The 16,280-nt window shown below is 38.3% G+C and overlaps 1 protein-coding gene across 3 annotated transcripts in view; it reads left to right on the forward strand.

Annotated features, from left to right (window-relative positions):
• Positions 1-16,280, forward strand: part of RIMBP2 (RIMS binding protein 2) — a 149,013-nt gene that overhangs the window by 110,637 nt on the left and 22,096 nt on the right. For all 3 annotated transcript variants that reach the window (XM_010581737.1, XM_010581738.1, XM_010581739.1), the window contains 7 exons: positions 1,189-1,265; positions 2,217-2,326; positions 2,746-3,555; positions 7,822-7,973; positions 8,350-8,817; positions 10,985-11,134; positions 15,096-15,254. In XM_010581737.1, coding sequence (XP_010580039.1) covers positions 1,189-1,265; positions 2,217-2,326; positions 2,746-3,555; positions 7,822-7,973; positions 8,350-8,817; positions 10,985-11,134; positions 15,096-15,254 — 1,926 coding nt within the window. The remainder of the gene's footprint in view (positions 1-1,188; positions 1,266-2,216; positions 2,327-2,745; positions 3,556-7,821; positions 7,974-8,349; positions 8,818-10,984; positions 11,135-15,095; positions 15,255-16,280) is intronic.

The raw sequence follows: 16,280 nt of genomic DNA on the forward strand, positions 1-16,280 counted from the left end.
TTTTGTTCCATACTGGGAACCAAGCAGGGACCAGTTTAGGCCTGAAAGTTGCAGTTCAATATTCACTCTGTCCAGACTGTAATATTTTGGCCAATTTTTGGTCAATTTATCTTATCTGATCCCACTGTTAAACATAGTATTTCTACCTTAACTGAAGTTCTCTCAAGCTCAGGCAAAAAGTTGTTCATTTTTCCTGAAAGGGTTCACAGCATGCTGTAACATAAGTGAAGGAAAGAGGTGCATCTCTCACTTTAGAAACTCTACTAGGCTCGAAGTATAACAGAAAGAATAACTATTTTACCAGTGAGATACCTAGCGCAGAGCTAAAATAGGTGGAGTCTGTGTTGATTCAGCACCACAATTTAATCTCCAGGTTTTGTAGACCAGATTTGTAATGGAATAAATGTGTGGTTTGCAGAATTGAATTAAATACGTTGGTAAATTCAGAAGAAATATATTATTTATTTCAGTTAGTGGAAAGGCTGGAATTCAACAGATGCTGTTGCTGTGGATTGGATTGGCAAGGGGGTACATTTTATGTGATACTCATTGTTTCCAAGTGTTTGGAAGTTGACACTTGCACCAGCTCTAAACTCAGCATTTGTCTTAGTACTTATTCACTGGTATCAGGTTTCTACTATTATTTTCTGTTTAAAATATCAGGGTATCACCTAGCTTGTCCATGTGATCATTTAGCTATACTATGCCCAGAAAAACTAGGCATATCACTTACAGCAGGTCATCTTGGAGTAACTGAGTTTACTATACTTTAATGAAGACTTTACTAAAAGTTTAGTCAGGAGGGTGAGGTGGTCAGTGAGACTGGTATGGTTAAGTCATGCCTATTTCTTTAGTCAGCAGCATGAAAAGGGGTGGTATGGTCAATACCACATCTCCTTCAGCCATCTCCACTGGCCAAGCACCAATTTACTGGTGCTTTGTCAATTTTGCAAGCTTTTGAGGAAAACCAACATCCAGTCTTAGACAAGTGATGTGACTCTAGCAAAATGTCAAGGAATTAGCTCAATTCCTTTGCTCTGTTAGAATCCGAATTGCAGTTCCTTTTTAGCCTAAGCCCTTCTAAGTAAAATTAACCAGTTCTGTTCCATGTTAGAGTTTATTTTTTTTAATGTTGTGTGTTCACTGTCTGATTTTGTCTTTTTTTTTTTTTTTTTTTTTCCTCTATAGATGGATAATGATCAGAATTCCAATACCTCAAAGCAGAGATATTCTGGGAAAGTCCATCTTTGCATTGCCCGTTACAGGTAAAAAAACCCAGCTCATTACATATATAATGTAAATTTGTAATAGTCAACATTTGGTTTTGCTTCACTTTTATTCATGCACTGAATTATTACCTGGAGCTAATGTTATCGCTAGCAGACCCCTTTCCTGTTTGCACTGTCTGCAAAATAGTGCCATTTCCATGTGCTTTAATTGTCAGAGAAAGTTTAACATGGTATGGCTCTTTTACCCACCACTATTTCTAGCCTTCAATGTCTAAACGAGATGAGAATGTGTACCTCCTACTTTATAGGGGATGTCTCAATTTGTTCTTACAAATTGCTTTTTCATCAATGCAAGAAAGCTTTAAAAGTTCCTCACATCTTTGCTTTGCACATTAAAATTTCATATGTAAAGTACTGTCACAATAAAAATTTCTGTGACTCACGATTTCTTTCAGGATGGATATGGAGTTAAATACTTTATAAGAAGCTTTTGTCTTTGTAGCTTGTTTAGCTATAACTCACTGGTTTTGTCTTTCTTTAACTTGTTTCTGCTGAAGCTAATAAACTTGTGTAAAAGATTGCCTTATAAAATAAATGGAATATGGGGACTGGAAAAGACCTCCACAGCCGAGCTGGCTTTAATTCACTTTAAAAAATAAAGAAGATTTTGTCCAGTGTGTTCAAAGAGACCTAAGTGAGAAACATGTAAGCAAATTCTACAGAAAAAGATGTGGGTTTAAGTGTATAGTGCTTAAGCGAATAGGTTGCGTTTCATGGCAGACTGTTGGTGATACAGTTACAGTCCAGAACAACAAACTGACCTAGACTCTACTCAGAATATATATTTCAGAAGGGAAGCAAAACGACTGAACTGAGGAATTACCTTCCTGTGTAGCCTTGGAACTGTACACCTTTTTGTGATTAGTATTCAGTTGTGTGGGGGTTGTAAGTTGAAGACACATGTTTCTCATCTGTACTCCATTGCAGCTACAACCCTTTTGATGGACCAAATGAAAATCCAGAAGCAGAGCTCCCCCTTACGGCAGGAAAGTACCTTTATGTGTATGGAGATATGGATGAGGATGGCTTTTATGAAGGTATTTTTTTTAAATCTGTGAATTCATGCTAATTCATGCAGATTCAAATCAGTTCATCTGTCAAACACGCTCCCAGTGCTTTCCTTCATCTACTACCAAATCAGTTGCTAAAATAACCCCTATCATCATTGTGTTAATTAACAGAGTTTCTGCACCAGCAAAGCTGCTCCTTGCAGGCAAAGCTAATTATAAGATATTTGATATTGTCAGCTTTTCCTACTGGCAAGATTTAGGTTGGCAAGAAAGCCTACTGGCAGTTCTGGTTATTGCCTCACTGAGCCTTTACATTCTAAACTGTGAATGTTGTTTACGTACAGTTTTCATTTGTATCTTCTTCTTTCTCTTGTCTACTTGCAAGGCATTGACATGCAAGAGGTATGCTCTTCAAGGATTTTAACGGCATTGCTCTTTCTCACCAGGGGAACTTCTAGATGGACAAAGAGGACTAGTCCCTTCAAATTTTGTGGATTTTGTTCAAGACAATGAGACCCGATTATCAAGCACATTAAGCAGTGAACAAGATCAGAATTTTATAAACCATTCAGGTCCTATTTTGGAAGGAGATCTCTTGGAGATAAGTCCACCAAGTCACATAGACTCTAGCGTAATCAGCAATGGCGCAGGGACTCTGGATGTGAACATTGATGAAATTGGAGAAGACATTGTGCCTTATCCTAGAAAAATCACCCTTATTAAACAACTAGCCAAAAGTGTCATTGTGGGCTGGGAGCCACCGGTAGTGCCACCCGGATGGGGAACCATTAGCAGCTACAATGTTCTGGTTGACAAAGAAGTACGGATGAACATAGCCTTGGGAAGCAGAACGAAAGCTCTTATAGAAAAGCTTAACATTTCTACTTGTACATACCGAATATCAATTCAGAGCATTACAAGCAAGGGTAACTCAGACGAACTGCAGTGCACTTTGTTAGTTGGGAAGGATGTCATAGTAGCCCCCTCTAATCTTAAAGTGGACAATATAACCCAAATTTCTGCTGAGCTGTCCTGGCTCCCTACAAATAGTAATTACAGTCACGTGATCTTTCTTAATGAAGAAGAATTTGACGTTGTCAAGGCTGCTAGCTACAAGTACCATTTTTTTAATTTGAAGCCCAATATGGCCTACAAGGTGAAGGTCATGGCAAAGCCCCATCAAATGCCCTGGCAGCTTCCCCTGGAACAACGAGAAAAAAAGGAAGCCTTTGTGGAATTTTCTACATTGCCAGCAGGTTTGATATTTTTCTTCTTATCCCAAAACTCTCCACTTAAATTTCTCTGAAAATACTGGATAAATTAATCTAACCTTTAGCTTTATGCTGTAATCCCTGTCACTTTCATGAGCAGACTGGGGATTATTAGATTGCTTTATGGTATCTAAAATTAATTCCTGTCCTGTGTTATTCTCTACTTTGTTCCTGGGTAAGGACTGAAGCTTTTTTGGGACATAAACTAGGGAAAGCCATGCTTATCATCATCACAGATCACACGCTAAGTGTTTTATCAGATTAATCTCCATTTGTATTTAATTTGTCCAGCTATAGTATTTCTGGTAGTAATTTATTTTTGTTGGTGTGAACAACACTGGGAAAAAAAAGTTATTACTTCTGACATGTTATTTGTATGTTATTTGTGTGTCTTAAAGCACTTTTTACATGGATGATCCAGCCCTTTTCTGTAGTGAAAACCAACACAGACATCATAGAGAACCACACAGTCATTTAGGGGATGTAAATGCATTTTGGTTGTGAATTTGTAATCATATTGTACAATTTGAATTTGTAAAGATAAATTGGTTGTGTTTTGGAAAGTCTGAGGTTTTTTCCCACCTTGCTTTTACATTAGGAATGTTGGTAAGTGTTACCAGTCATTTCCCAGTATTTAAGAACAGTGAAGTAATGTTGGAAACTAGAGTAGAAATAATGTACTGCATTTAAAGGATAATCTCATAATTTGGGGAGCGTATGGCAGTTCATGAAAAATTTGAACGTCTCTCCCTACAGATCCATCTAACCAAGGTCATCTAATCAAGGACAAGTAGAAGACTCCTTATATATTCAGACTTTCAGAATGCCTCTGAAGCAGGGACAGTCAAGTACAAATGACTCCTAGCGAGTGAAATTTCAATAGCATGTACTGTGCTATGGCTTAATTGACTCCCTGCTGGGATTTGATTCTAGCAAAGGGACAGGAATTAGTTCTGGTCTCTTCCTTGCCTTGCCTGCCTTCTATGCAAAGAGGTGTGCAGGACAGCAATGCTGGTCGAGTAGAGAGGGCGTTAAGCTTGTATGTCAACTGCTTTTGATGCTGTTGGTTTATAGTTTCAGTAAAAATATCCTCAGCTGAGGCATTTACTCTTTTCTCTTAAATTATTTCAGTGAGATAAGTGGTAGTGCTATTATAGAATCTGCTAGAAGTGGGGGCATTTTAAACTTTGTATATGTTCTGTGGGAGTCAGGAGATATTGCCTACATGGTGGCTTGAACTTATTAGATGTGTTGACTTCTTCGTTATTTGGGAAAGGCCTTTCAAGTGAGGTTTTTTTCAAGCCAAACACTTAACATGCTGTATCTTCCTCTAGTTGCTGAAGTATGCTAAAGCAATAAATTAGCTGTTCTCTGCCGAGGAGCTAAAATGCAGTGAAGCATCTGCTTTTAGATCCAGAGATCCCAAAATCTTCCCGACCCATTTCACAGAGCATTTTTATAAAAGCACGTCAACTTTTCACTGTTATATGGCAAAATAAAATAGCAACTGTTGAAGTGATTAGAGGCTGATGCTTTTATTTTAAAAGTCATTGAAATAAAGGGAAAAGGATGCTTATGAAATCAGAGTCAGAAATGGGAGTTACCATCATAGTGTGTCATGGTTTTATCTTGCAAGTATTACTGGCTTCGAGTAATCACATCTCTCTTCTTCCAAACTACAGTTAAAAGAAAGAAGTTAAAAGAAAAAAAAAATAGAGAAAGTGTCTTTAATGTGACTAATACTGTTCTTTCTCTCAGAGACTGGATTATTTTTCCACCTTAAATACCTTCAGTTGATCTACATTGTAAGGGACATGTTTTAAAGATTACTTTAGAGTATGCTGAGAGAACAATAGAGATACTCTGTGTGAAGGGAATCTTTTGTTGTTGGGCTTCTCTAGAAGATGCATGGGGATGAATGATGTCACCTAAACCTTTAGTTGAGGTGAACATCAGGTTTAGCAGACAGCGCAGCGTGAACTGCAACATAACTGGCCACAGGTAGCTGCTAACATTTGTACTGACATTTTTCTAAGGGCTTCAGAAATTTTTACAAATGAATGCATGTGCTTGTTTTATTTGAAGTTGAGAAGCTCTGCTCTTTACTAGTGGGTTCAGTGAAATCCTTACAGAAAAGGATATCATCAGCCACTTATACCAAAAAGAGAGTGGGGACCAGTGAATGTTTTAAAATTTTCACACTGTATCAAATCTCGGGGGGTTTTTTAGGAATACATTAAGCAAAAATGAACTTGAGATAACTGCTCACTTTTCAAAGCTAGAGAGAGCAGTTGCGTGAAAAGTACAGGACAATTAGAGGTCACCTTTTCATTTTTCTCTTTGCATATATATCATGTTTTGCATGATTTATACTTGAAAACACATTGCTTCCTATCAGCCCAAAACTGAGTGACAGCTTTTTAGTTGCTGAGCAATTGAACTCCGCTTCTTGATTCATCAAAGCATTACAATTGCTTAAGTTAAAATAGAAGTAGTTCCCTTTTGAGTGCTCAGATCAAAAAATAGACATAAGTATTGACAGGATCAGGACCAATGGGACTCTTATAGGTTTTGAGCTAATTTAGGTAATAAGTTAATGAAGACCAAACTGTAGCAGAATTCGGAAACAAACATATATGTTGGTAACGAAGACCATCAAAAGTGATCAGGAGTAATTTCCCATTTAATGATGGGGCAAAATAGAAACCATACTACGCCTTGGGCTTTACAGTTTATTAAACCTCTCTCTGCTACAGCCTGTGAAGGTCGAGATAGACTCCCTGGGGATTGTTTGGTTTGGGGAGAATGGAAGGAAGGTGACTTCTCCTGCAGGAGCAGATTAACGTCATTGTCATTGACGAGATACTGGACTAGATCAAATGCATTCTTTTGTAAGCTGAGGAGCTTTGCTGGGTTGGGAGCGCTGATTGTCAATGAAATAGGATGGTCAGGGAAGCTGAAATTCAATCCTAAATCAAAATCTACATCTTGGCCAAGAATAGTATTAGGACAGTTTGCATACTTTGGCCTTGCAAGTTAAAAATACATTATAGATACAAGGGATGATATAGGCAAAAATTTCATCTTGTGCCTGTAGCATCCTGTACATGACCACAATTTTATTTCCATGCCCACCAGAGGATGAAATTCAGTGACAGCAAACTACTGAAATGCACTGATGGTTTGCCAGCATATCTGGAGGCTGAGGCTTGTGTGATATTTACGCTTGTGTCATGATCTGTTTGGTAGCAATGAATACACACAGTTAAAATATTTGTAGCTTTTTTGGTAGATGAACAGAAATTGGTTGTGCTTAGCTCACTGGCAAAAAGCAAACCCACAGCAACCAAGGTTTGTATTCTCCCAGCTATTACGCAGAGATGGCTACAGCTGATCCCTGCTTCTGAAATGTTTTAGCATGAAACACTTCTCAGGGTTTGACTGTTAAATTAACACCACAGGGTGCCTGAAGAATTCATGAAGTAATAAACTCTATGATATTTTTACTTTAACTTTCTGTCCAAAGTAGAGCTATTTATAGTAGGGTAATAATGTCTTTTAATTAAGCATGTATTTGTTGTGCTATTACACTAACATACTGTAAATGCCTTAAAAGGTTAGTAGGCATATTTTTTAATTCAGTGCAGAGAAAAGACTTTGAGTCCAGTTGTCTTCAAACCAGTGTGCTGCTGGTTGAAAAGGTTAAAGTTTCAGCTTGCAGTCCACATCGCACCTTAGTGTCAATGTGATTCTGGCCTATAAATTGTGACTTGGAGCCACTGATGGTCCAGAGAGACAGAATTTGAAAGTGATTTCTGAGTATGTAGTGTGCATTCAGTGCAGAGATACATACCAAAAAGTCACTTGCTGTCACCTGCAGCAGTTTTCCACTAACAGTGCCACTCTGGGGCCTTTTTCTCCCTGCATTTTTCTGTTAACATCTTCTGCATTCAGAGTAAGTAGCAGTTATGCAGCCTGGAGGGATAAAAATAGGTCCAGAGCAAATTGCAAGTACGGACCATCTTGCTAAGAAATATAGCTTCGTTAATGGCTCTAAGCTGAGGGTCAGTTCCTGGCTCTGTGACCTGCTGAGCCTGTGCTTCTGTTTTTACATAATAACTGCAATAAGGATATTTTGTCTTCTTAATAAAAAAGTGCTTTGAGATCTGTAGTTCCCAACTTGCAGGTATATCTGTTGACTTACGTAGTTCCCATCTACAGCTCAACAGTGACCAGTCTTGTCTGTCTTAGGTCCTCCAGCTCCACCTCAAGATGTTAGTGTACGGGCTGGGTCCACGCCAGCAACCATACAGGTGTCCTGGAAACCACCAACTCTGACAGCAACAGGGACCTCCCATGGCGCCAGTGTCATGGGCTATGGGGTTTACGCGAAAGGTCAACGGGTGAGTTCTCCTTCCAGCGTAACAGTGACCATCTACATTAGGTGAATTCCAACTGGCAGGTAAAGGCAACAATAAAAGTGTGACAGCACTTGAATGTGTGCAGGGTTTTCTCAGCTTTCAGTAGAACCTACTTTTTTGTTTGTGCATAACTTGCTCGTTAGCTTCCTTTCCAGAAGCACTTAAGCTTTTGGACAAATGGTTTGAAAGGATTAAAGACAACCGGTGCTAATGGGTGTGGAGCCCTCATGTGGGCTCTTGCAGCCCACTTTGTGTTGGCAATAATTCACTCCATGTTAAGACTTTGAAGGTTGTACTTTAGTGGGGTTAAGAGGGGGGAACGTCTTCATGCTACTAAGTTGCTTGTTTGTGTACTCAGGTGGCGGAGGTGATCTTTCCAACAGCAGAGAACACATTGGTGGAGCTAATGAGACTAAGGAGTTTGGAAGCAAAGGAAGTTACAGTTCGAACACTCTCTGCGCAAGGGGAATCAGTGGATTCTTCTGTTGCTGCCATTCCATCTGACCTACTGGTGCCTCCAACCCCTCACCCCAGAACTGCTCCCAAATCTAAGCCATTAGCAAGTGCCGGAGCCCCAGAAACCAAAGAAGAACATTTAGGTCCACATTTAAAAATGGATGAGTCATGGGAGCAGACTCGTTCGGCATCTCCTGTTCATGGACACATGCTTGAGCCACCTGCTCCTAACTTTCACAGCCCACTTCAGGGGAGGAGGTCTCCATCACCCAACCGAATACTCCCTCAACCTCAAGGCACACCCGTCCCAAACACTGTCGCAAAAGCCATGGCAAGAGAAGCTGCACAACGAGTTGCAGAGAGCAATAGGGTAAAGGCAAACTTTTTCTTAAGGCTTTTTGGGGCTGGCTTTATTCATTGTGGCACTTTCCATCAAAGAATTTTTTCATCATATGCCTTAAGGAGAAGCTAATCATTCCGAAAACATGAAGATCCATAGTTTGAGAAGAAGCAGTGTGCTAAAATTCTGTGCCATCTTCCACAAATATGCTTGTAACCATGAAGAGCATTGATCAGCCTTTGATCAGTGTAGAAACCCCATAACATCACTAGAAAGGTTGTCTCCAAAAATGCAGAGCCTTACTTCTGGGGAAAAAAAAAAAAAAAAATAGTAATCATCAAAGTTGTGCTTGGATCCTGCAGGAGTTAAAAGGGAGGCTTGTGCCTATGTGAGAAAAGTCAACCAAGTACTGAAGTACTTTGAAAGAGACCAAAACAATAAAGGGCAGTTTAAAAATGGGTCTGGAAATAGGCAGATAAACCGAAGTCCTGAGCAGAGTTCCTCTGAGAGCTAATCTTTTTGATGGTTTACAAAATGAGGACAGAGTCTCATTTCTATAAGGGAATCTAATCAGCAGTCAGATAAGAGACATGTTTGTATTCTAAAACCATCTGCTTTTTCTAAATAGCAAATAGCAGTTTAGATGCACGTAAACCACTATTTTGTATGCTGTTATGGCATGCAGGCAATTTTACATATTCGACCTTCAAGAGTGCCCCTTTCTCAGCGCTACACTTCCACAGATGTTTACAACTGCTTCAACATAAGCTGCCACGTGAAAGCTTTTCATTACAGCTCCTTTTGTAGCTGCGAGAAGCAGCACTGCCCGAAGGAGACTCCCTGGTTTTGAGACCATTATGACCCATGGCTGCTGTAGTGACTCAGATGCTTGCTGGTTAATTTAAATCCCATACTTGAGGCTCCTGGGTCAGCATAGCTGATGTGTATGCATCCTGACAACGTGCTCTGGTTTTCCTACCCAAGCATACAATATTTAAATACTCCCAGTGCCCTGGGCAGTTACTTTCTTATCACAAGCTGCTCACAACTGTCTTACTTGTTTCAAGCTCTGGTGTCACTTTTTTCATACATTGTCTTGGTCCTTCATCTGGTAGTCATCAGTTGTTATGTCCAGTCTTCAGTCTCCCATCGTATCTCCAAAATAACTCCATTAATTTTGGCAGTTCACACATGTCTTAACAGCCCCAACTTATTGACTGTCCCTGTTTTGGGACAGAATTGAGCCAGTGGGTGATGATACAGCTTTGGGGGAGCTGAATAATTCTGGATCAATAAGGTCTGCTAAATACATATATATTCCTGTGTATATTTCTTCCTCTTGTTTATAAGTAAAGCAAACTGGTGTAAATTCAATAGAAGGAGAAAAGGCAATTAGTATCTTGGGCACTCTGAGGTGAAAGTTGATTTAACAACCATATAGGGAAAGAGAATTGAAATACTTTGTTTGTTTTTGAAAATTGCTGATATAACATATGCTCTGAACCACATTTAATTACATTAATTTTAGTGATGCTTGAAATGTTTAATTCAGGGCTCTGGACAGAAGTTTACAGATGGATCCACCTTAAATTAAATCAAATTCTGCCAATGATATTTGTTATGTTTAGTCCCTAGTAGCAGAAATCCTTCCCTTGTGGTAGGCTGCTGCAGAAGAAGCTATGTGTCTTCTCCCTGCCCTTCATCCAGCCTGTTAGATGGCTGATGGTCATTGTCATGAGAGGAAGCAGCAGGAATCAGTAGCTGATGGGAAGAGTCACCTCAGAGCAGAGGAAGAGCACGAAGTCTCATTCTGTAGCTTTTTTTTGTACTGAGGCTGGTAGTAGTGGCTAGGTTGTCCACTAACCCTCTGTCAAGGGAAATTAGTGTCTTCGTTAGCAGCCTCTTAACTGTAGAATACTGAGAATTTTGACATAAGTGGTACAGGGAAGAAAGCTAGCAGCTGAGTTCATGGTCACATAAAAGCATATAATTGTTTATGAGTGAGAGTAATATGACGAGCAAAAAATTCTTGAAAACTCAGAAAAGGTTACAGTCAGGGGAAACTACCATTGCTTTAAACCATGAGTATATTTAAACATGCTGTTCTTGGGTTTTTATGTCTTATATTTGCCATTTCTTCCATTGGTTGCAGGAACAGGTGTGCTTCACAATTTTCCATTTTTTGTTGCTTTGCTAGATGGAGAGGAGGAGCGTTTTTAGCGAAAGGAGTAATGCAGCCCAGTATGCTAACTCAGATGATGAGGAAGACGGCTATGATTCTCCTAATGTCAAAAGAAGGGGGGCTTCAGTTGATGATTTCCTGAAAGGATCAGAACTTGGAAAGCAAGTAAGTAGCCTGGTCAAACAAGTATTTTATGAAGCTCAGCAGGCTGTCTAGGTCACCGTCTGATTATTGTAGCCATATTGGTAACTATACAGACAAGCAGCTCAATTGTGGGGAGGTAGATGAATGTCCTGTTACTGGAGCATAACACTGTCTAATGGGAACTGAATGCTTGGCACCAGGCATCTATAGATCCTTATCCCATGCAGCAGTCTGAAGCATTGGAAACTGAAAAAACTGAAGCCGAAAAAATTGAAATAGAAAATGTGACTGGAATGTCATGTTTGGGCTCTGGGCTTTTTCTGTGTGATGTGTTACTACTGCATATGAAAACATGCTGTGAAAAAAGGGAAAGGGGGAAGGATTTTTGTGTTCCATAAAAGCCATAGCCTGTAATCCTAATTAGCAGAAAACCAACACCGTATATATTTGGCATACTGTAATGAATAGAAAGATGTTGCCAGAAGAATTTTGCAGATCTGTGCAGCTTTTAGTCTGATCCCACTGAAAACAAATATCAAGTAATTTATTACATTACTTTCAAGACAGATGTATATTCTAGCTTGTGACTTAGCATGGTCAAATAATCTTGTTAGCCAAACATCTGACCTCCCACGTTGAAGTGTCTAAGCAACAGCATTCCTTCTCGTTTCAGTGCTGAGACTTTCTGGAATTTTGGTTCCGTTTATTATAGAAGTTCAAGCATTTATAAATGTATAAACATTGCTCCAAACTTCCAGGTCTCTAAGTATGTGGCTTCAAGATTTTATTTGGTTCCATCTTCACATACAGTGATTCACATACAATATTTTTAGAATACATGCAATCATGCTGTGCTTACAGAATGTGCTTGTGGGTGAGATGCATCTGTACCTCTGTATGTAATTAAAATTATTCTGGACACAAAGAGGACAATATTTTCTAACAGAACCAGTGATCTTATTAAGAAGGCCTAATGTAAAAAGTTTAGAGTAAAAAAGTTTGTAAGGGACCAAGATCAACTTCATCTTTCTGATAACCAAACTTCCTATTTAACCTTGGTAAATAAACTTGGGGGTATCTACCATGTGAGTACAAAGTTGCTGCTCCATGTAGACTTACTACCACAGATCATTAAAGGGTGGTTTGGAGTGTGTCTGCTTTACCAAGCTCTACAAAATAGAAGGTTTGGATATGAACATTGGAAGGCTGGGAACCTTCAAAGTGTATATTCCTTGAAGCCTAAAAAGATTAAGCTCTGTTAATCTACTTCAAACGTCCTCAAAGCTAGATTTGAAATCTCTCTGGCTACAAGTATTCTCAGATCTGATTAGGTTCAAAATTTAGTTTTCATGTAAGGCTGAAACAATTCCTCATTACTTTAAAATACTACGTCAGAAAATGCACTTTGAAAAATAGCAGTGAAATTATGTCTGGCAAAACAGCTGCAGTGTGTTAAGTGTAAATTGATTATTAAAAGTTTATTTTATAGCTTCAGAGATATACCTATTTGTAGTTTAATTGCTCATTTGCATTGTTTATGAAAGATGATCACTTTTACTGCTTGCTTTGTTAGTGAAGAAATAATTCGAGAAACCTAATCTGCGGTGGTTTTCTCCTTAAGAAATTATTAGTTTGCTAATTTCATTATAATGCTCATGTGCTGCTGGTATCTTCCAGAAGCAACCACTATTCTGTACGCTGATTCCCTGTCAAAGGTCTTTGGCTTTCTATCAGTTGACTTGCCTTACTCCATAGATAAGAGTAAAAACAGTGCAAGCAAATGCAAGTAACATTAATGTTTTTTCATCAAGGTTTTTATTAGCATTAGATATGGCTGCTAATGGAAATCCTTCATGTCTGCCACATTGTATTTTGTAGGAAGATACATTGATTTTAAACTCTCCAATTTAAAATGCCCCACAGGGAAGGGTGGCATGGATCACAATTCTGAAACAGGGGTGTGCAGTCTCTCACAGGCTGAGAAAGTTGGTCTTTCTTGCCCAGATCCTCACAAGTATTTATGCATCTCAATACCTCTGAGCATCTGGGTCAGTGGGCCTGTCACCCAAGACTAAAATTGGAGTAATCATTCTTTCTTTTGTTACAAAAATATATGAAGATACTGTTTTCTACAAGCTGTTGATTTGCTCTGTAAATAAATAATAAGGACAAGGGAAATAAGTATCGGAGATAGACCTGAAATTTAGAGACAGCTTGGGACATTTGCAGGAAGGACAGTGCTAGAAAACATGTGAAATAATAACCACAAGTGCATGGAATATGTGGCCATAGAAGTTTCACTGGAAATCTGCATTATAAATGCACCCAGTTATTGAACACAGAGTATGCACGCCATATTACATAGACAGATAATTGATTGCAGGCAGAATTGTGTAATTATTGCTTATATAATATCTCCTAGTTATGTTTTATACCTCAATTAATGTAGTGCTTGAATTAGAAGATTTATGTAAATAATCGAACGGCATTAGCAAGGCATTCCTGTTATTAGAACCACAATGGATAAGCCTTGGAGACAGTTTGCTAGGTCTCTGTAGTCTGCCCAAGCAATCAGGGCTTTATTTCAGCAGTATTGGCCTTCAACAATCTACAAAGCATTGTGCACTTAGTTGGGCAAGTTTTGTAGTACTGTGCCAGTGCAACCCCCAAGTCTATTTAAATACAGCTGAGAACAGGAGTGCAGGAGTGATTTCCTGTGAAAAACAGGACCAGGGTTCTGCTGGAATGGAACTGATGAAATAATAAAATTTAGTATAAGGGCCACGAAGTTTAGATGTGAAAAATGAACCATTAGGATATAGTCTAATCTTCTAATTTCAAAAAGAGACCTAAAACATTCTGAAACTGCAGTGACTTTTTTTCTAAGATGATCCTAATATAATATATCTGAAGGATCTGAAAACGCTTATGGGCTTGGCACTGAGAATTACTGCTAAAGGCTTCACCCTAGAATCTTTATAGCTCCAGAACAAAGAATTAAAAAAGAGGAGAAATTGCCTCTTGTATTTGGAGGGCAAATCCATCTTCACTTTGGAGAAATTGCTTATTGCAGATATTTTCTTCTCATTGCTGGGATTGATTGTTATCAGCGTGTTACATAGCTATGGGAATTCATCTGGTACTACAGAAATTATTTTTTCATTAGTATTGCTGGGGGAAGGAATGCAGTAATTTCTAGGATTCTAGTACTTCTAGAATATTTGATTCCTCAAATATTCTACTGCAATCTGACAGTCAGATGACTCCATTTGAAAATTTCTCTTTGGAAATACAATAAGTTTTGTTTATGATGTGATTTGTTAGATGTAATGTTTAACAGAGGCCACTCCTATTTTAACATTAGCAATTCAGCAGGACGTACTTTTTCCTCCTTATCCTCCAACTAATCTGAAACTTACAGGAACTTGAAATATTTGGACTGATTTTAAAAGACAAAGTTTTAGCCAGTCTATTCCTACAATGTTTAAGAGAATGAAAGCTTCAAATTCCATCAGCTAACTATATCATACAATGATGATAACATCCTGCAAGAATTAAATGCTGATCACTTTTAAATTACAATGTGATGTAACAAACAGCTGTGAGAACAGATGATATGTGAGTTACCTTAGGGCTTTTACAATTTGGTCAGCAAGTCCACTGATGCATGAAGGACCTCTTTAAATCAAGGGAATTTAATTAAGACTAGAACTAGATTTGGTACTGTGAATGCAGACATTCTTTTTTGTATCACCTATGGGATTAAGATTGGATTTCTTGAATTGGCAGCTTAAATGGGCAAAAAAAAATTATACATGATCTCTCTACTAGAACAGAGCAGCAAGCTACATGACATAATTTCTATGTGGTCATTAGCGTGATATTCAAACCTAGGAAATGGTCTAGTCCTCATTGATGTCATACTAAGGATTTTCAGCTTTACAGTCAGTAAAGACTTTTCTCTCTCACCATGTCTAATTAGCCTCACTATTGCCATGGTGAAGAGTACCACACAGAGAGCAGCCGAGGTTCTGATTTGTCCGATATTATGGAAGAAGATGAGGAAGAGCTGTACTCTGAAATGCAGCTGGAGGATGGAGGAAGGCGACGAGTCAGTGTGACTTCACACAATGCACTTAAGGTAATTGTGACTGCAGAGAAACCTTAGGAGTACCTCCATATTTTGATTCTTCCTTCAAAGCATTTGTTTTAGTCAATTACGGATTTTGCAGACCATTAAAACTCACACTGTTGTATAAACCTAGAACTGGGGTGAACATTGTTTATGATGTCAAGGCCACTTTAATACATTTATTCCTTTTTTTTTTTTTTTTTTTTTTTTTTTGATAGCTAATCTTTTAACTAATTGAATATTTTCCTATATGTAATTGTTGAAGTTGCAATTTCTGTTCTGTAGCTGGGGACCATTCCCATGTCTATATGACAATATACTACGTGTGCTATGTGCTACCCAGACAATGAGTTGTTTCTGAGCAAGAAGATTTATATAAACATACTTATGTATAGGAAAAAAAAAAAACAGCTTAGGTTTTTTGTGTTTGACTGATTTGTCCCTGATTCCAGTGCTAGTCCCATCTCTTCCACAGGCTTTATAGCGTGCTTGTAAGAAAGGGAGTTGGATCAGCTTTGTTTGATAAATGCATTACCAGAAATCCTCGTGCTCTGATTATTAAGGAATCACCAGAGACAGTAGGAAATACCTATCAGAAATACTGCTTTAACACTACACAGGAATATTCACCATGAAAGACAACTTTAGTATAACAATTAAAGCATATGTAGAATGTTGAACCTGCCCAGTACAGAATATATATTTCTCATAGTATATTTGTACGTGTAAATTGTATTTGCTTTTTATGTGTCTAGCAATTACACTAAATTGTGTTGTCTTAGAAAGCTGGATAACTTGAATGACAGGGAAACTCACAGGTTGATTTTTCTTCCAATATGCTGTTATTTAACTAAAACCCAATACTATTTTCTCATGCATACAAGAATTTTGACCATTCTTGTAACTGCTTTCATGTACTATAAATTCAGTCCTTTTATTCTGATACTATCTGGAATGAGACAGGTACATTTTCAAAAGAAAATACAGTCAGTGTTTCTATTGTTCTTCTAACACAAAGGTTGAAACTGAAATCGT

This window comes from Haliaeetus leucocephalus, unplaced genomic scaffold (genome assembly GCF_000737465.1).
Source record: "Haliaeetus leucocephalus isolate CR32 unplaced genomic scaffold, Haliaeetus_leucocephalus-4.0 Scaffold802, whole genome shotgun sequence".
NCBI classification, from domain to species: Eukaryota; Metazoa; Chordata; class Aves; order Accipitriformes; family Accipitridae; genus Haliaeetus; species Haliaeetus leucocephalus.